At 44.7% G+C, this 20,495-nt stretch overlaps 1 protein-coding gene across 1 annotated transcript; it reads right to left on the bottom strand.

The window, feature by feature from the left end:
• Nucleotides 1–1,183: 1,183 nt before the first annotated feature.
• Nucleotides 1,184–2,131, bottom strand: LOC123365079 (olfactory receptor 52E4-like). Its single transcript, XM_045007712.1, has one exon. It carries the CDS (start codon nt 2,129–2,131, stop codon nt 1,184–1,186), a length of 948 nt encoding a protein of 315 aa, XP_044863647.1.
• Between the last annotated feature and the right edge of the window lie 18,364 nt (nt 2,132–20,495).

The raw sequence follows: 20,495 nt of genomic DNA, 5'->3' as shown, positions 1-20,495 counted from the left end.
GGGACTAAGAGGGACCAGACATCAATCCAGGCTCTCCAAATCTTTCTGAATCAGTCTCTCATGTTTCAAACTTGTAAGTAATAGCCGGGAAAGGCATGTTAGTCTTATTTTTGTTTTCTCAACTTGTAAATGTTCCTTTTTGCTGAGAGGATTTTACCTCTGTTTGCTGTAACTTTGAACCTACGGCTAGAGGGGGTTCCTCTGGGCTATATGAATCTGATTACCCTGTAAAGTATTTTCCATCCTAATTTTACAGAGATAATTTTTACCTTTCTTTCTTTAATTAAAAGCTTTCTTTTTAAGAACCTGATTAATTTTTTCCCTTGTGTTAAGATCCAAGGGGATTGGATCTGGACTCACCAGGAATTGGTGGGGGAAAAGAGGGCAGATTGTTAAATTCTCCTTGTGTTAAGATCCAAGGGGTTGGGTCAGTGTTCACCAGAACTTGGTGAAAAAGCCTCTCAAGGCTGCCCAGGGAGGGGAAGGTTTTGGGGGGACAGAAAGTGATCCAGACACTGAAATTTCTGGCTGGTGGCAGTGTTACCAGATCAAAGCTAGTAATTAAGCTTAGAAGTGTCCATGCAGGTCCCCACATCTGAACCCGAAAGTTCAGAGTGGGGGAGGAACCTTGACAAGTGTCCTTAAGTGACTTCCCACAAGATGTCAAACATGTTTATAGAAGAGCTTTATAGATTTATTATTACTTTAATTTTCTTTCTTTTCTATAGGAATTAGAAACACTGCTTCTGACATCTAATTGCCAAGTTATCTGCCAAAACACTTGAGTTTGCAAGTGCCTAAGTAACCCCGGGGGTCACAGTTAAAGTTGCCCCTCCCCACAACAAAATCTGAAATGAAGTCCCTGCAGCAAGGCTTTGTGAGGTGGATACAACCCAGCAACAGAGGGCAGGTAGGGAGAAGAGCTAGCGAACCACGGGAAAAGATGGGACAATGAGGAGGGCATCAATGTCCAGTTAACAGCAATTAGAAATGTGGCCATCCTATGAGTTAATGAGTTGTGCACAGATCGATTTCCAAGTTTGTCAGTCTGACACAGCACAGTGTGGTCAGGAAAGGATTTAATGTCACTTGTAGTGTCCAGTCAGGGAAGGGGGCCCAGCACCATGTCACCAGCCAGCTTTCTATGGAGCTTGTCTGAGAACCAGAGCACCAGGAGAAAACTTTAGGTCCCTTTATGAGTAAAGAGCCGGAGCAGCCTGTCCCGGATCTGTCTGGTCCTCACCCCATAGATGATGGGGTTTAGTGTGGGGGGCACCAGGATGTACATGTTGGCCATGAGAACATGGAAATACAGGGCCACATTTTGGCCAAACCTCTGTGTGAGGAAGGAGAAGAGAACTGGGATGTAAAAGGCTAATATGGCACAAAGGTGGGAGCTGCAGGTCGCAAATGTCTTAAGCCGGGTGTCCTTCATGGGGAGGCTGAAGATGGCCCTGAGGATCTGACTATAGGACACAGTGATAAAAAGCACATCCAGACCAGTCACAAAGAATAACACAGAGAGGCCATAGTAACTAGTGACATGGATATCGGCGCAGGCCAGCTTCACCACAGCCATCTGCTCACAGTGTGTGTGGGGGATGATGTTGGTTCTGCAATATGGCAAGAATCTTGCCAGGAATGGACCAGGCAACAGGAGCATGCAGCCACGCAGCACCACAGCCAGACTGATCTTGGCCACCATGGGGTTTGTCAGGATAGCAGAATATCTCAGGGGATCACAGATTGCAACGTAACGATCCAAAGCCATGGCCACAAAGATCCCAGACTCCATCGCTAGGAAGCAGTGAATGAAGTACATCTGAGTGAGGCAGGCACTGAAATCTATTTCCCTGGAATTGAACCAAAAGATGCTCAGTGTCTTGGGCAGGATGGATGTAGACAGGACCAGGTCGGAGACAGCCAGCATGCAGAGGAAATAGTACATGGGTCCATGGAGGCTCGGTTCTATCTTCACAATGAACAGGATGGTAAAGTTCCCCAAGATGGCTATGATGTACATGGTGCAGAAGGGGATGGAGATCCAGACATGGGCTGCCTCCAGGCCAGGAATGCCCATCAGGATGAAGGTGGAGGGGTTGGTGAAGTCAGTTGCATTGGAATCTGACATGGAGTAAGGGAGAAGGTGTCCAACGCTGAGGCAGAATGGTATCTAGTGCATGTACCATACGTTCCCCTGACTTATTGTATGTGCCCAAGATCTAGAGTGATGTTCACAGTGAAAATTCCTGGATGGAGAGACAATTTTAATATGAGACATTACTTGCACTACTGGAGATGTTCTCATGGGTGCAGCAGATTTGTCGCTCTTCACACACTGATAAATGGTGTTTTCATAATTCAGGAAAATGAGTTATGAACAATTGACCCTACTAATGCCTAGTCCATATATCATAATGCTCCATGCATCAATAATTCCTACACATTGTGGTGTGGGAAACATTGACAGGCATCAGCAGGAAATGCAATGAAACCCAGGCTAAAGGGTCTATGCTGTAGGGATTTTCCCATTTCCTCAGTTCCTCAAAATCTGAGAGTGAAAATAATCCAAACCATTGCCAAGACATGCAATCTGCAACACAACAGAGGGGAAAAACAAACAAACCCTGTGCATCGTTGATAGCAGGTTTATGGAAACAATTGCTCATTTACAACAAAGACAATGTTCAGATGTCAAAGGAATGAGGTGGAGAGTAACCTGCTCTGGACACACACTCAGTTTTGGTCACCCAGGCTCTATAAAGGTCCTTGCAAATAAAAAGGGGTTTCTGAGACAGGATATGAGAATGGGGTAGGTTGCCATATGTGGACAGACTGAAAAGTCTGGGGTGATTTAATTTAGAGGATTGACAACGTAAGGAACATATAACAGATGAGAGAAAAATAAAGAATGGAACTGATTACATTCAAATGGACAGAGAACAGTTCCCAACCAGTCATATCCATCTAATTCCTCAAAGCTGCAGCAAACTATCAGCAAAACTGATTGGGAGGAAAAAATATAAACAGGGAAATGAGAATAAAAATGGGGAGGTCTTTAAGAAGAGTTCATTAGATAGCTAAAAATCCTCGATTCCACAATCAAAAAGCACCCAACTTTGGCTAGAAACGCAGTTCAGTGGCAAAGTGAAGGCAGCAATAACGTGCAGGGGAAACAATATAGAACTAATGGGATGAAGGGAAAATAGATGGCAAGAAATAGATATTGGAAGTTATGAAAATTGATAAAGGATGTAAAAAACATCAGAGAATTATCAAAAGAATTCCTATAAAAGGTTTAGGCCAATTCCTAGTGGGGGAAAAGAAACTTGTTAAAGTTGCAGAAAAGGCAGATATATTGACGATATAGTTTAGTTCTGCATTTGGAAAGAAGTGTTATGATGTACACATATCACATGAGGTGATGAAATACTTTCCAGTCCATTAGCAGTCAAGGAAGGTGTTAAAGAGCATGTATAATGGAACCTTAGAGTAACGAACACCAGAGTTACAAACTGACCAATCAACCACACTTCTCATTTGGAAGCAGAAGCACACAATCACGCAGCAGCAGAGCCCCAAAAGTAGAAGAAATTAAATACAGAACAGTTCTATGTTAACTGTAAAGCATAAAAACAAAGGGAAGGTTTTTAAAAAGAAAAGATTTGACAGGGTTAGGAAACAGTGGAAAAGCTAGTATGGGATTAGTTAACAAAAAAGTGTAGGAATATAATTAATATCAGTCAACAACAGGGTTTATGGAAAACCGATCTTCTGAAATAAACCCAATCTCATCCTTTAATGAGAGTGTGTTTGGCTGATCAAGGAAGCTGCACAGATGCAATAGATTGTGATTTCTCTGAGGCATTTAATGTAATAAGGGAAAACATTCAGATGAAAATGAACATGCTACAATATCAGTGAAGCACATCTACAGTGGATTAAATTTGGCAAATCTCAGACAGCAGTTGCCTGACACCACAGTTAGATTGCTATACGTACATCTTTCAGGGGTGTGGTTTTTTTTTTCTTATTGCAAAAAAACACCACAGAAATGCAGTTTTGGGGTTCATTAGCAAAGGCATAACATGAAGTCACGGGAGGTGATAATATATTTGTTCTCATCACTGGTTAGGCCTCAGCTCTAGTATTGTGTCTAGTTCCAGGCACCAGCGTATCAAAAGGATGTAGGAAAACCTGAAAAGATCCAGAGGTGAGAGACAAAGCTGATCCAAGGTATGGAATACAAACCATACGAAAAAAAGGCTGAAGGAACTGGGTGTGTTTAGTTTGGAAAGAGGAGATTAAAGGGGGACATGACAGCCATCTTCAAACACTTGAAAGGGTGCCATAAAAGAGGTGGAGAAATGTTCTCTCTTACCACAAAGCACAAGACAAGAGGCAATGGGTTCAAACTACAGCACAGCAGAGTTAGATGAAATTTCAGGGAAAACTTCCTAAGAGTCAGAACAGGAGGACAATAGATGCCTCGGGAGGACATGGAAGCTCCTTTGCTGGAGGTTTTCCAAAGGAGGCTGGACAGTCACCTGTCCTGGATGCAACAAATCCTGCATTTTGGCCAGCAGTTAGACTAGATGACCCTAGCGGTGCCTTCTCACCCCGTGGCTCTGTGAATCTATGATGTAAAATCCTACTGTAGACGAGGGTTTAGTGAAGCACAAGTTATGGAGCCCAATACGGGGTAACTAGGTGAAATTTACTTGCCTTTGTTATACAGGAGGTCAGACTGGATGATCAAATGGGCCCTTCTGGCCTTGAACCCTCTGAATCTATTGATAAAACAACTAGATCAAACATTTATGTTGACTCTGTCTCATAACACACGCAAAGGGAACATTCAATAACATTGATAGTCTGAATATATAACACTGATAAAGAAAATTGTTTACATAATACCTATTTTGCCTGTTGAACTCCTTGTCACAGACATTACTGGAGCAAAGAGCTTAACTGAATGGGATTCACAAGTGGATTGGCCATTGAAAGTGGTGCTGGTGGCACCACTTTTAGTTAAGGGGGCTGACACCTTCCATTAGAAGACCTCATTTTGAGTTGCATATGAGTTTGCCAAACTCTAAGTGATTCGATTGAAATTTACCGCACTGGGCATCTGCTTATGGCTAAATTGTTTTTTTAAAACTTTCAGACATAACGGTTCAACAACTTTTTGAATAAAACAAGGAGACAAGATGTCTTGCCCATGCTGACCAATTCTTAAAATTGCCTCAGTGAGGAGCACTAGCACCTCCATGTTTTCCAGCAGATAAAAGTCAGGTAACAGTCCCCGATTAACAGCCCAAGCCCTGGATGTCTTGATCAGGTGAGCTTCTCAGGAAGAGATGGGTACCTGTGAATTCTGAGATGGAAGTGTCTTTCCTGTGAATCCAGGTAGCCGTGTCCCATGCCTCTCTCACCGCAGCATCTGCAGCAACATCCCACACAGAATGCCGACACAGGGGCATGCACCATTTATAATATAATATAATATAATATAATATAATATAATATAATATAATATAATATAATATAATGTAGCTCAGCCTCTAGCAGAGAAGCAGCATGAGGGCAAGGGACTGGACTCGATGACCTCTCGAGGTCCCTTCCAGTCCTAGAGTCTATGGATCTATGAATCTGGATGTAAACAGGCTGAGACAAGCCTGCCTGTGCTTCTGTGCTATTTATCCAGCATTAGGAGTAATAAGTAATTAAGGGAACTTCCCAAAGGGAGATGAGAACTTTTGGGCTCTGCCCCCAGAGACAAACTGGCTGCTCTGTGTATTTGTGTATATTTAAAATGTATAGTTAATTAGGAAGAAAACAGGGGATAATGCCTAGATCTCCATAGGGCCTAATACCCTGTAGATATCTAGGAGGGATGTGTAGATATTAGACAGACAGATCTGGAGAATGATGACTGAGGAAAGACAGAAGCACTTTCGGCAGGCACACTGAACTGTCTCTAAGGCATCAGAGATCTGTAATTCTTATTTGTAACTATCATCATGTTGTGCTGCACCTTTCATCAGAGGATTTTGAGAACACCTAGCATAGGAAAGTGACTATTAACATATCCCCATTATACAAATAAGTAAACTGAGGCAAAGGGCAACATGAATTGTCCAATGTGACCCAGAGATTGAGTGTCAGAATGAGAGACAGAACCCAGGAGACCTGACTGCCCTGCCTTAACCATGGTCTCTCCATCACACCAAGAGGGCAATGGATTCCTGCTCTGGTAGGGTTGGTTTGTTGGGTGGGATGCAGAGGAAAGGCTGGAAGAGGGAGCCTGAGCCTTCGCCATCCTCTCAAAGTGAATGTGAGGTTTTCAGAACTAGCTGCAGTTTGTGAGCTCCCCACTCCTGTGAGATGTGAACTCCAGGACTCCATTTCCGCTCTCACTCAGAAACCTGCCAACACATCACAGTCACTGGGGCCGCTTCGGGTTAACAGAATTCAGGAAAAGCAACACCAACAGAATACTCCTATGGATAGAGGGCAGCTGGGGGGCCTGACCTGGGAACAGAGGCCTGCCCCCCCCCACCACTGCCTTGGAACAAGGTGGGCACTATAGGCAGGATAGAGACTGGATTAGAGTTTGCACTAGATTTGTTCTCTCCCTCTCGGTTCATTTCCTCCCAGTCTCTCCCAGGTGGAATTGAAATCGAATGTTCCAGGCTGAGTCAGACTTTCCAGCACTGCCCCGGCTGGAGGGCGCTTGGATTCCCACAGTTCAACTCTCTGCCTGCTCCTCTGGCTCATCAGGGGTATTTCTCCAGTGTGGAGCACCTGGGTTTTTAAGCACTGGAATGAGACTCAATGAATTCTTCTGTCCAAGCCGAAAGGAGGTGCCACGTGCACCTGTATTAAAGTTACTAACACTCTGTAGATGGCCAGCATGGTCTGACTTTCATCTGTAGCTAAAGTCAAAGAGGAGGGGCCAGGCCCTGATTTACCTGGATTATTGTGTTGATTATTTATGATAATTATTTGTATTTTAGAAACCTGCAGTGACCCCGCTGCAGTTCAGGGCCCCTTGTGCTGGGCCCTTCACAAACACAGAAGGAGAAACAGTCCCTGCCGCAAGGAGCTTATAAATCAAATTCAGACAAGACACAGCTACTATGTGCAACAGTGGGTGGACGGGAGCGGTGGAGGTGTAACAGCACTAAAAATGGGTGGTTACGTAGGCTGCTGGGTGGGTGTGAGACAGCGGAAATGCATAGCCCGGCCCTGGCCATTAGAAGAATGTCCTGGGCCTTTGAGAGCAGAGCGCCTTTTTTGAGGAACTAGCTTGGGGCTAGCAAGAACAGGCCATTGAGTAGCAGGTGCACCAGACACACAGCTGGGAGCACGTGGCTCTCCCTTACCTTGTGTAACTCTGCTTTAGTTCTAATCACGCCTCCCTAATTTGGGTACAGACTGAGCCTCCTTCTTATGAATTCCCAAGACAATCCCTAGTACCAGTGGGGAGACCAGAGGAGAGGGCAGAGATAACAAGGCTGTGGTGAAGGGAGGAAGGAGCCACATGGAGATGGAACACTTTTTTTCGGTCAAGGGTGTGAAAAAAACTCACCCCTGACTGACCAAAGGGCTGGTGTGAACAGTGCTAGGTCAGCGGGAGATGCTCATTGGGAATGGTTTAATTATGCTGTCCAGAGAGCTCTCTCTCATTGGCATAGAGCGGCAACATGGGAGACCTTACAATGATATAGCTGTGCTGCTGTAAGGTGTGTAGTGTGGACAGATCCTCCGTCAGGCAGACGGAGCAGGTTATTCCACGTTTTGCAGAAATGTGAAGAGCCTTGCATAGCGCAGAAGAGCAAAACATACCAAGGGTCCCTGGGATTCCTTCTCCCACATGCCTTCCTTCAGAGGCTTTGTCTTTCAGGATGAAGACACTTTTTACTGGCCATGTACTCTATTTCTGCTTCGAGACACCCCACCACTGGGATTGCCAGTCTATTAACTGCTGTTACACATACATGCTGTGAGTGGTCAGCGCCTTGGCCTTCAAGTATTTTGGGAAATGCAACCCATTAATGGTGGTGGCTTCTGAGCCAGTATCTAACAAACATGTGATCTTCATCCCGTTATACATACTTCAGCAGTTAGACAGTCTCCAAATGCTCACTTACAGAATTCACTAGATACACTGGCACTGCCCATGTTCCTTCCCTCCAAGGACAGACCTAGGAATCCTTCTGCCACTGCTTGCCCTTCTACTGTAGATGGACCACTCACTCCAGGTCCCCCATTGGTTTTGAGTGCCTGGGACTCAGTTCTCCTTCTCAGTGGACATTCTTGGCTCGTATGCCCAGGCCTTTCATAAGTGTCATTAGTCATGGCTGCTATGACATTAGAGGGACATGTGAGTAGATCACCTGTTACTGGGCTCCATTTTGGAATAACAGTGTTTTTCCACTGAAAGGCCTGGGAACTAAGCTTGGAGACAAAGTGTCCCCACCATATGCAAAAGCTATTTAAGGCAGGGGAGGGACATCATCATGGTTATTCACCAGATGACCTTTGCAGTATCTTTTAACCCTGCAGCTCTATGAATCTGTGATGTGAAATACCAGTATAGACCAGAACCTAGTCACATTAGCACACAGCAGACTCCTGGAGTCTTTACTAATTTCCTTCTCCAAGGGGGTCCAGAGCAAATTATGGGCCAGGGCCTCAGAATTTGGCCTTGTCTTGTACATTTACTCACACTTTTTATCCTGAAATGCAGCAACACTGGGGATGAAGGCCATCAGTGGCATGGGCAAGGAGGGCAGCACAGGTCCATTTCTGCAGAATTGTTGCTTAGCCTGCTTGGTCCCCAGCCTGTAGTGGTTCATAGGAATCTTCCCTCCTAAGTGCAGGACTTTGCACTTGTCCTTGTTGAATCACATCAGATTTCTTTTGGCCCAATCCTCCAATTTGTCTAGGTCACTCTGTATCCTATCCCTACCCTCCACCGTATCTACCTCTCCCCCAGCTTAGTGTCATAGAATCATAGAATCATAGAATCTCAGGGTTGGAAGGGACCTCAGGAGGTCATCTAGTCCAACCCCCTGCTCAAAGCAGGACCAAACCCAACTAAATCATCCCAGCCAGGGCTTTGTCAAGCCTGACCTTAAAAACCTCTAAGGAAGGAGATTCCACTACCTCCTTAGGTAACCCATTCCAGTTCCTCACCACCCTACTAGTGAAAAAGTTTTTCCTAATATCCAACCTAAACCTCCCCCTCTGCAACTTGAGACCATTACTGTGAACTTGCTGAGAGTGCAATCTATCCCATCCTCTAGATAATTAATAAAGATGCTGAACAAAACTGGCCCCAAGACCAAACCCTGGGGTACTCCGCTTGATACCAGCTGCCAACTAGACATTGAGGCATTGATCATTACCCATTGAGCCCGACGATCTAGCCAGTTTTCTATCCACCTTATAGTCCATTCATCCAATCCAGAGTTTTTAAACTTGTTGGCAAGAACACTGCAAGATACCCTATGAAAAGCTTTGATAAAGTTAAGATATCACATCCAACGCTTTTCCCATATACACACAGCCAGTTATCTGAGCATAGAAAGCAATCAGGATGGTCAGGCATGACTTGCCCTTGGCGAATCAATGTTGACTTTTCCTGATCACCTTCCTCTCCTCCAAGTGCTTCAAAATGGATTTCTTGAAGACCTGCTCCATGATTTTACTGGGGACTGAAGTGAGGCTGACTGATCTGTAGATCTCCGGATTCTCCTACTTCCCATTTTTTAAAGATGGGCACTATCTTTGCCTTTTTCCAGTCGTCCAGGAACTGCCCCAGTTGCCACGAGTTTTGGAAGATAATGGCCAATGACTCTGCAATTAGATCAGCCAACTCCCTCAGCACCCTTAGATGCATTAGGTCTGGACCAATGGACTTGTGCATGTCCAGCTTTTCTAAATTGTCCTTGACCTGTTCTTTCACCATGGATGGCTGCTGACCTCCTCCCCATACTGTGTTGCCTAGGGCAGTAGTCTGGGACCTGCCCTTGTCTGTGAAGCATTGAGTCCATCAGCTTTTCCCACATCATCTGTCCCTAGATTGCCTCTCCCATCCAGTTACGGCCCCACACTTTCCCTGACAACCTTCTTGTTGCTAACATACCTGTAGAAACCCTTCTTCTTACCCTTCACCTCCCTTGCTAGCTGCAGCTCCAATTTTGCTTTGGCCTTCCTGATTATACCGCTGCATGCTCGAGCAATATTTTTATACTATCTCCCTAGTCATCTGTCCAAGTTTCCACTTTTTGTAAGCTTCCTTTTTGTGTTTAAGCTCACCAAAGATTTCACAATTAAGCCAAGCTGGTCGCATACCATATTTGCTATTCTTTCTGCACACCGGGATGGTTTGTTCCTGCGTCATCAATAAGGCTTCTTTAAAATACAGCCAGCTCTCCTGGACTCCTTTCCCCCTTATATTAGCCTCCTGGGGGATCCTGCCCATCAGTAACCTGAGGGAGTCTAAGACTGCTTTTCTGAAGTCCAGGGTCTGTATTTTGCTACTCTCTTTTCTTCCTTTTGTCAGGATCCTCAATTCGACCATCTCATGGTCACTGCTGCCCAGGTTGCCACCCACTTCTACTTCCCCTACCAATTCTTCCCTGTTTGTGAGCAGCAGGTCAAGAGGAGCACGGCCCCTATTCGGTTGCTCCAGCACTTGTAGCAGGAAGTTGTCCCCAACACTCTCCAAAAACTTCCTGGATTGTCTGTGCACCGCTGTTTTGCTCTTCCAGCAGATGTCAGGGTGATCGAAGTCCCCCATTAGAACCAGGGACTGTGATCTGGAAACTTCTGTTACTTGTCCAAAGAAAGCTTTGTCTACCTCATCCTTCCTGTCCGGTGTCTATAGAAACACATCCCCCATGACATCACCCTTGTTGCTCTCGCCTCTAAACTTAATCCCATTGAGAGTTTTGGGGTTTTCTCCAGTTTCACACTGGAGCTCTGAGCAATCACGCTGCTCTTTTACATACAATGCAACTCCTCCACCTTTCCTCCCTCGCCTGTCCTTCCTGAACAGTTTATATCCATCCATGACACTGCTCCAGGCATGTGAGTTACCCCACCAAGTCTCTGTTATTCCAATCACATCATAGTTCCTTGACTGTCCCAGGACTTCCAATTCTTCCTGCTTGTTTCCCTGGCTTCTTTTGTTCATGTTCATGTCTTGTCTTAATTTGATTTATAAGCTCCTAGGGGCAGGGGCTGTTTCTCCTTTTGTGTGTGCAAAGGGCCCAGCAGAAGGGGCCCTGAAGTAGAGGTGGGCCTCTGGATGCTTCCACAACACAAATAATAATAATAGAAAATAAACACAATAATCCAGGTAAATCAGGGCCTGGCCCCTCCCCTTTACTTTTAGCTGTAAACGAAGGGCAAACCATGCTGGCCAGCTACAGAGTGTTCGTAACTTGACTGCAGGTGCACATGGTGCCCCCGTTGGGCTTGGACAGGAAAATTCGTTCAGTCTTATTCCAGGCTTAAAAGCCCAGGTGCTCCGCACCGGAGAAATACCCTGATTAGCCAGAGGAGCAGGCAGAGAGTTCAGCTGTGAGAATCCAAGTGCCCTCCAGCCGGGGCAGTGCTGGGAAGTCTGACTCAGCCTGGAACATTTGATTTCAATTCCACCTGGGAAAGACTGGGAGGAAATGAACAGACACGGAGAGAACTAATCCAGTGGAAACATGAATCCAATCTCTCTCCTGTCTACAGGGCCCCCCTTGTTCCAGGGCAGTTTTGGGGTGAAGGTGAGGCCTCTGTCCCCAGGTCAGGCACTGGCTACACTCTACCCATAGGAGTATTCTGTTAGTGTTGCTTTTACTGAATCTCTTCCCCTGAAGTGACCTTGGAGACTGTGATGCGTTGGCAGGTTTCTGAGTGGGAGCAGAAGTGGAGTCCCGGAGTTCACACCTCACAGGAGCGGGGAACTCACAAACCACAGCTAGTTCTGGAAACCTCAGGTTCATCCTGAGAGGATGGTGAAGGCTGAGGCTCCCTCTACCAGAGTTTCCTCTGAATCCCCCGCAACCAACATTCCCTGCCAGAGCGGGAGTCCATTTCCCTCTTGGTGTGATGGAGAGACCGTGGTTAAGGCAGAGCAGTCAGGTCTCCTGGCTTCTGTTTCTCATTCTGACACTCAATCTCTTGTGTCACATTGGACAATTCATGTCGCCCTGTGCCTCAGTATACCTATCTGTATAATGAGGATATGTTCATAGTCACTTTCTTTTGCTAGGTGTTTTCAAACTCCTTCAATTCGCTCAGTCATAATTCTCCATATCTCTCTGTCTAGTATCTACCCATCCCTCCTAGATATCTACAGGGTATCAGGCGCTATGGAGATCTAGGCATTATCCTGAGTTTTCTTGCTAATTAACTATAAATTTTTAGTATACATAAACACACAGAGCAGCCAATTCCTCTCTGACTCAGCACAGAGCCCAAGAGATCTCATCTCCCTTTGGGAAGGTCCCTTAATTACTGTTTACTCCTAAAGCTGGATAAATAGCACAGAAGTGCAGACAGGTTTGTCTCCAACCTGTTTACATTAGATGCTGCTTCTCTCCTAGAAGTTGAGTGAACCCCTCTGGGATTGCAGAGAGCTGTATTATAAATGGTGCATGACTCTGTGTCAGCTCTCAGCGTGGGATGTTGCTGCAGATGCTGGGGTGAGATAGGTGTGGGGCTCGGCTACCTGAGGGGGGTTCCCAGGGAAGACACTTCCATCTCAGAATTCACAGGTATCCATCTCTTCCTGAGGTGCTCACCTGCTCAACAAACTCAGAGCTCTGGCTGTTCACGGGAGGCTGTTACCTGTCTTTTATCTGCAGGAAAACTTGGAGGTGCCAGGACTCCTCACGGCGGCAATTATAAGAATTTGTCAGCATGGGCAAGACATCTTGTCTCCTAACTTCATTGTAGAAGTAATGAAATAGTAATGCCTGAAACTTAAAAAAAAACCCAATTCATCTGTAAGCAGATGCCCAGTGTGGTAAATTTCAGGCCAAACTTTTAGAGTTTGGCAAACTCATACACAATTAAAATGAGGTCTTCTAATGGAATGTGTCAGTACCCTTAACTAAAGGTGGTGCCACTAGCACCATTTTCAATGGCCAATCTATTTGTGAATCCCATTCATATAAGCTCTTTGCCCCAATAATGCTGTGGCAAGGACTTCCTCAGGCAAAATAGGTATTATGTAAACAGTTTTCGTTTAATGGTGTTATATGTTCAGACTATCAATGTAATTGAATGTTCCCTTTGCATGTGTTATGAGACAGAGTAAATGTAACAGGGAGTTTCGCAAGGGAGTTCTCCAGGTGAAGGAGGAGCTAATACAGCATCTGTGGGGTAAGTGACTGTCTGTAGTGTGTGTTTGTTTGTGTTTGGGGGTTACTTGCTGTGTGCTGAGCTTGTGTTTGTCAGTCTGTTTGTTTGTTTGGTTGTTTGAGGGACCGTGTGCTCTGGCTGGCAGTTGGAGGCAGGTTTGAAAGCTCGAAGCCTCTGGTAATTGGCTGAGCCTTAATCAGTGGGCGGGGCATTCACTCAGGCCAGGGCTTTATAAAGCCGCGCACAAGCGACCAGGGGCTGCTAACAGGGAGTTTCGCAAGGGAGTTTGGAGGGGGAGTGGGAAGGGAGTGGGAGTCCCTTGCCGGCCCTAACCCCTTCCCTGTAGCCCCCCCTAAAACCCTAAAACCTATATACCAAACTACATTCTAAAACTACTTTCCGTAAACCACCCTTTCACTAACTAGGAGACAATGCAAGCAGAAGCCCAGCAGCAGAGTGGGGGCTATCCAGTTTATTGCACTGACTGTCGCATGTATGATTACCTGCCCTGTGGGCAGGTGGCGTATGTGTGCAGTCGGTGCAAGGAGCTCCTGGCCCTCAGAGACCATGTACGGACTTTGGAGGCCAGGGTGGCGGAACTGGAGGAGCTGAGAGAGGCAGAGAGGTATGTTGATGAGGCTTTCCGGGACACTGTAGAATTGTCCCACCTCCGCTTAGACAGCTCCTGTGCTGTTGAGGAGGAAGAAGGGCTCAGGGAAGTAGAGCAGTCAATGGGAGCAGAGGGAAACCTTCCCGTAGTTGGGACCCTCCTTTCAGATGGTGCTGGGGTTACCTCTCGCACTGAGGTTGCCTCTCCGGGGGAGGGAACTCGAGTTTCTAGGAAAAGGCAGGTGTTAGTAATGGGAGATTCGATTATTAGAAATGTAGATAGCTGGGTCTGTGATGACCGGGAGAACCGTATGGTGACTTGCCTGCCTGGTGCGAAGGTTGCGGATCTCTCGAGGCATCTAGATAGACTTATGTGTAGTGCTGGGGAGGAGCCGGTGGTCGTGGTACATGTAGGTACCAATGACATAGGGAAGGGTAGGAGAGATGTCCTGGAAGCCAAATTTAGGCTGCTAGGGAAGAGACTGAAATCCAGGACCTCTATGGTGGCATTTTCAGAAATGCTCCCAGTTCCACGCGCAGGGCCAGGTAGGCAGGCAGAGCTTCAGAGTCTCAATGCGTGGATGAGACGATGGTGTAGAGAGGAGGGGTTCACGTTCATTAGGAACTGGGGAAACTTCTGGGATGGGAGGAGCCTATACAGGAGAGATGGGCTCCACCTAAACCAAAGTGGAACCAGACTGCTGGCACTAAACATTAAAAAGGTTGTAGAGCAGTTTTTAAACTAGGAGATGGGGGAAAGCCGACTGCTGCAGAGGAGCGTGTGGATCGGACACAGACTTCTCTTAGGGGAGAGTCTGATGATAGAGAATCTCCAGGTTGTAGTCAGGAGCAGAGGAATGAGAAGTATAATGTAAGGGCTGGATCAGATGATAAACAGTCACATAAAAAAGAATCTGGCACATCAGAAAAAGGCAGGCTAATAAACAGGGACAAGTTTTTAAAGTGCTTGTACACAAATGCCAGAAGTCTAAATAATAAGATGGGTGAACTAGAGTGTCTTGTGATAAAGGAGGATATAGATATAATAGGCATCACAGAAACCTGGTGGACTGAGAGCAATCAATGGGACACAATCATTCCGGGGTACAAAATATATCGGAAGGACAGAACAGGCCGTGCAGGGGGAGGAGTGGCACTATATGTTAAAGAAAGTGTAGATTCAAATGAAGTAAAAATCTTAAGCGAATCCACAGGTTCCATAGAGTCTCTATGGATAGAAATTTCATGCTCTAGTAAAAATATAACAGTAGGGATCTATTATCGACCACCTGACCAGGACAGTAATAGTGATGATGAAATGCTAAGGGAAATTAGAGAGGCTATCAAAATTAAGAACCCAATAATAGTGGGGGATTTCAATTATCCCCATATTGACTGGGAACATTTCACTTCAGGACGAAATGCCGAGATAAAATTTCTCGATACTTTAAATGACTGCTTCATGGAGCAGCTGGTACGGGAACCCACACGGGGAGAGGCGACTCTAGATTTAATCTTGAGTGGAGCACAGGAGCTGGTCCAAGAGGTAACTATAGCAGGACCGCTTGGAAATAGTGACCATAATACAATAGCATTCAACATCCCTGTGAGGGGAAGAACATCTCAACTGCCCAACACTGTGGCCTTTAATTTCAAAAGGGGGAACTATACAAAAATGAGGGGGTTAGTTAGACAAAAGTTAAAAGGTACAGTGACTAAAGTGAAATCCCTGCAAGTTGCGTGGGCCCTTTTTAAAGACACCATAATAGAGGCCCAACTTCAATGTATACCCCAAATTAAGAAAAACAGTAAGAGAACTAAAAAAGAGCCACCGTGGCTTAACAACCATGTAAAAGAAGCAATGAGAGATAAAAAGACTTCCTTTAAAAAGTGGAAGTCAAATCCTAGTGAGGCAAATAGAAAGGAGCACAAACACTGCCAACTTAAGTGCAAGAGTGTAATAAGAAAAGCCAAAGAGGAGTTTGAAGAACGGCTAGCCAAAAACTCCAAAGGTAATAACAAAATGTTTTTTAAGTACATCAGAAGCAGGAAGCCTGCTAAACAACCAGTGGGGCCCCTTGATGATCAAAATTCAAAAGGAGCGCTTAAAGATGATAAAGTCATTGCGGAGAAACTAAATGGATTCTTTGCTTCAGTCTTCACGGCTGAGGATGTTAGGGAGATTCCCAAACCTGAGCTGGCTTTTGTAGGTGACAAATCTGAGGAATTGTCACAGATTGAAGTGTCACTAGAGGAGGTTTTGGAATTAATTGATAAACTCAACATTAACAAGTCACCGGGACCAGATGGCATTCACCCAAGAGTTCTGAAAGAACTCAAATGTGAAGTTGCGGAACTATTAACTAAGGTTTGTAACCTGTCCTTTAAATCGGCTTCGGTACCCAATGACTGGAAGTTAGCTAATGTAACGCCAATATTTAAAAAGGGCTCTAGGGGTGATCCCGGCAATTACAGACCGGTAAGTCTAACGTCGGTACCGGGCAAATTAGTTGAAACAATAGTAAAGAATAAAATTGTCAGACACATAGAAAAACATAAACTCTTGAGCAATAGTCAACATGGTTTCTGTAAAGGGAAATCGTGTCTTACTAATCTATTAGAGTTCTTTGAAGGGGTCAACAAACATGTGGACAAGGGGGATCCGGTGGACATAGTGTACTTAGATTTCCAGAAAGCCTTTGACAAGGTCCCTCACCAAAGGCTCTTACGTAAATTAAGCTGTCATGGGATAAAAGGAAAGGTCCTTTCATGGATTGAGAACTGGTTAATGGACAGGGAACAAAGGGTAGGAATTAATGGTAAATTCTCAGAATGGAGAGGGGTAACTAGTGGTGTTCCCCAAGGGTCAGTCCTAGGACCAATCCTATTCAATTTATTCATAAATGATCTGGAGAAAGGGGTAAACAGTGAGGTGGCAAAGTTTGCAGATGATACTAAACTACTCAAGATAGTTAAGACCAAAGCAGATTGTGAAGAACTTCAAAAAGATCTCACAAAACTAAGTGATTGGGCAACAAAATGGCAAATGAAATTTAATGTGGATAAATGTAAAGTAATGCACATTGGAAAAAATAACCCCAACTATACATACAACATGATGGGGACTAATTTAGCTACAACGAGTCAGGAAAAAGATCTTGGAGTTATCGTGGATAGTTCTCTGAAGATGTCCACGCAGTGTGCAGAGGCGGTCAAAAAAGCAAACAGGATGTTAGGAATCATTAAAAAGGGGATAGAGAATAAGACTGAGAATATATTATTGCCCTTATATAAATCCATGGTACGCCCACATCTCGAATACTGTGTACAGATGTGGTCTCCTCACCTCAAAAAAGATATTCTAGCACTAGAAAAGGTTCAGAAAAGAGCAACTAAAATGATTAGGGGTTTAGAGAGGGTCCCATATGAGGAAAGATTAAAGAGGCTAGGACTCTTCAGTTTGGAAAAGAGAAGACTAAGGGGGGACATGATAGAGGTATATAAAATCATGAGTGATGTTGAGAAAGTGGATAAGGAAAAGTTATGTACTTATTCCCATAATACAAGAACTAGGGGTCACCAAATGAAATTAATAGGCAGCAGGTTTAAAACAAATAAAAGGAAGTTCTTCTTCACGCAGCGCACAGTCAACTTGTGGAACTCCTTACCTGAGGAGGTTGTGAAGGCTAGGACTATAACAATGTTTAAAAGGGGACTGGATGAATTCATGGTGGCTAAGTCCATAAATGGCTATTAGCCAGGATGGGTAAGAATGGTGTCCCTAGCCTCTGTTCGTCAGAGGATGGAGATGGATGGCAGGAGAGAGATCACTTGATCGTTGCCTTTTAGGTTCACTCCCTCAGGGGCACCTGGCATTGGCCACTGTCGGTAGACAGATACTGGGCTAGATGGACCTTTGGTCTGACCCAGTACGGCCTTTCTTATGTTCTTATGTTCTTATGTAAATGCCACCTCTTTAGTGGCAGCTTTTTAAGTATGAGACCGCTATCATGTCCTCTCTTAATCTTCTTTTTCCAAACTAAACACACCCAGTTCCTTCAGCCTTTTTTTCGTATGGTTTGTATTCCATAACTTGCATCAGCTTTGCCTCTCACCACTGAATCTTTTCCCATTTTTCTACATCCTTTCTATACACTGGTGCTCCAAACTAGACACAAAACTCCAGCTGAGGCCTGAGCAGCTCCGAGTAGAATACTATCCCCTCCTATGACTTGCATGCTATGCCTCTGTTAATGAACCCCCAAACTGCTACTTTAGCAACCTAACCCCAGGGTAGACAGCATGAGGTCAACGGAAAATTCTTCCACTGATCTAGTTACGAACTCTCAGGATTACCTGTGCTGCCGGGAGAATCTCTCCTGTCCTTGTAAGTAGCATCTACACTGAAGCCCTACGGTAGCTGTAGCCTTTTAAGTGTGGACAAGCCCTCAAGCAGATCTTCCAGAAAAGCACTGAGTCTTTATCAGACATATAGAGCTTGAGAACCCACCACTTCCCTTTGCAGTTTGTTCCAATGGTTAATCACCCTCATTCTGTTTATTCCCTTATTATCACTCTTGGTGCTAATCATTTGCCCTTGGAATTTGTCTGGCTTCAGGTTCCAGCCATTGGGTCTTGCTCTGATTTTCTCCATTAGATTAAAGAGCCCATTATAACCCACTGTGTTCTTCTCATGAACATCTCCCTTGATCCTCTTTTTGATAACATAAGTAGGTGTAGCTCTTTAAGTCTCTCACTGCCAGGCGTTTTCTCCAGCTTTGAATAATTTTTGTGGCTCTTTTTTTGCAGTCTCTCCCAACTTTTCAACATCCTTTTTGAAATGTGGGCCCCAGAATTGTATGCAGTTGTTTTGCTCCAATACCGTGTGCAGAGTTAAAATTCTCCCCCTTGTTCCAGATCACCAGTCTTCTGTTTATGCATCCAAGGATCACATCACCCTTTTCGCCAGAGCATCACACTGAGAGCTCACAATATGTTGGTCGGCCACAGTGACCCCTAAATCCTTTTCAGGGCCCCTGTGTTCCATGATACAGTCCCATAGTCTGGGGGTTGGGCCAGCATTGACTGTTCTGAGATGATAACTTTTCTGTTGACTGTATATAAACACTCTAGGTCAATCGGTATGCCTGCCCTGACTGCCTTATTGTAACTGCTCTGCCAATCTTTGGGTCGTCTGCAAATTATATCTGCAGTGATTGTCTATTTGCTTCCAGATCACTGATCAAAATATTCAATAGCATCAGGCATAGAACTGATCCCACAGAACCCCACTAGAAACAGCCCCATTCGGTGACAATGGCCCATTGGCAACTGCAGTCTGAGATCTGCCAGTTTTTAATCCATTGTAGGTGTGCTTCACTGACATTGTAGAGTGTTCACTTTTATCTGAATGTTTTCTCCTACTAAATTAAATATCTCTGAGAAATCAAAATCTATTGCAGCTGTGCAGTTTTCTTGACCAGCCAAATGTTCTCTCATTAAAGAATGAAACTGGGTTTATTTGACAAGATTGGTTTTCCATAAACCCTGCTGTTGACTGGCATTAATTATATTCCTAGACGTGTTTATTAACTAATCCCAGACCAGCTTTTCCATTGTTTCCTAAGCCTGTCAAATCTTTTTTTTTTAGCTTTCCCCCTTTTTTTTATCCTTTAGAGTTAACACAGAACTGACCTGTATTTACCTTTTTCTATTTCTTGGGCTCTGCTGCTGCCTGATTGTCTGCTTCTGCTACCGAATGAGTGTGGTTGATTGGTCAGTTCATAACTCTGGTGTTTGTAACTCTAAGATTCTACCATACCTGCTCTTTAACGCCCTCCCTGACTGTTAATAGACTGGGAACTATTTCATCGACTCATGCGATATGAGCAGCTCTTACTGCTTCTTTCCCAATGCAGAACAAAACCCTTTCTTGAGTAAATCTGCCTTTTCTGCAACACGTTACTTTTCGCACTCTAGGAATTGGCCTAAACCTTTACTAGGATTTCTTTTGGTTTTTCCCTGATGTTTTTTGCATCCCTTATCAATTTTCATAACATCCCATATTATTGGTTGCCATCTATTTTCCCTTCATCCCATTAGTTATATATTCTTCCCCCACCTTCTCCCACCCCCCATATTGCTGCCTTCAGTTTGCCACTGAACTGGGTTTCTAGCCAATGTTGGGCACTTTTTGATTGTGGAATTGAGGATTTTTAGCTCTCTAACGAACTCTACTTAAAGAACTCCCAGTTTTTATTCTCATTTCCCTGTCTATATTTTTCCTCCCAATTAGTTTTGCTGATAATTTCCTACAGCTTTGGGGATTTAGCATTTTCGAAGTGTCTATAGATATTACTGGTTGGGAACTGGTCTCTGTTTCTCCACTAGAATGCGATCAGTTCCAATCATCTAGTTTATTCTCCTGTATCATATGCCCCTTTCTTTGTCTCTTCTCTAAATTAAACAGTCCCAGACTATGGCACCCTCCTCAATTCTCAATGCCTGTC

Source organism: Mauremys mutica, chromosome 1, assembly GCF_020497125.1.
Source record: "Mauremys mutica isolate MM-2020 ecotype Southern chromosome 1, ASM2049712v1, whole genome shotgun sequence".
Taxonomy (NCBI): Eukaryota; Metazoa; Chordata; order Testudines; family Geoemydidae; genus Mauremys; species Mauremys mutica.
The sequence above is the reverse complement of the archived record's forward strand: the minus strand, read 5'-3'. Positions and strand labels throughout refer to the sequence as shown.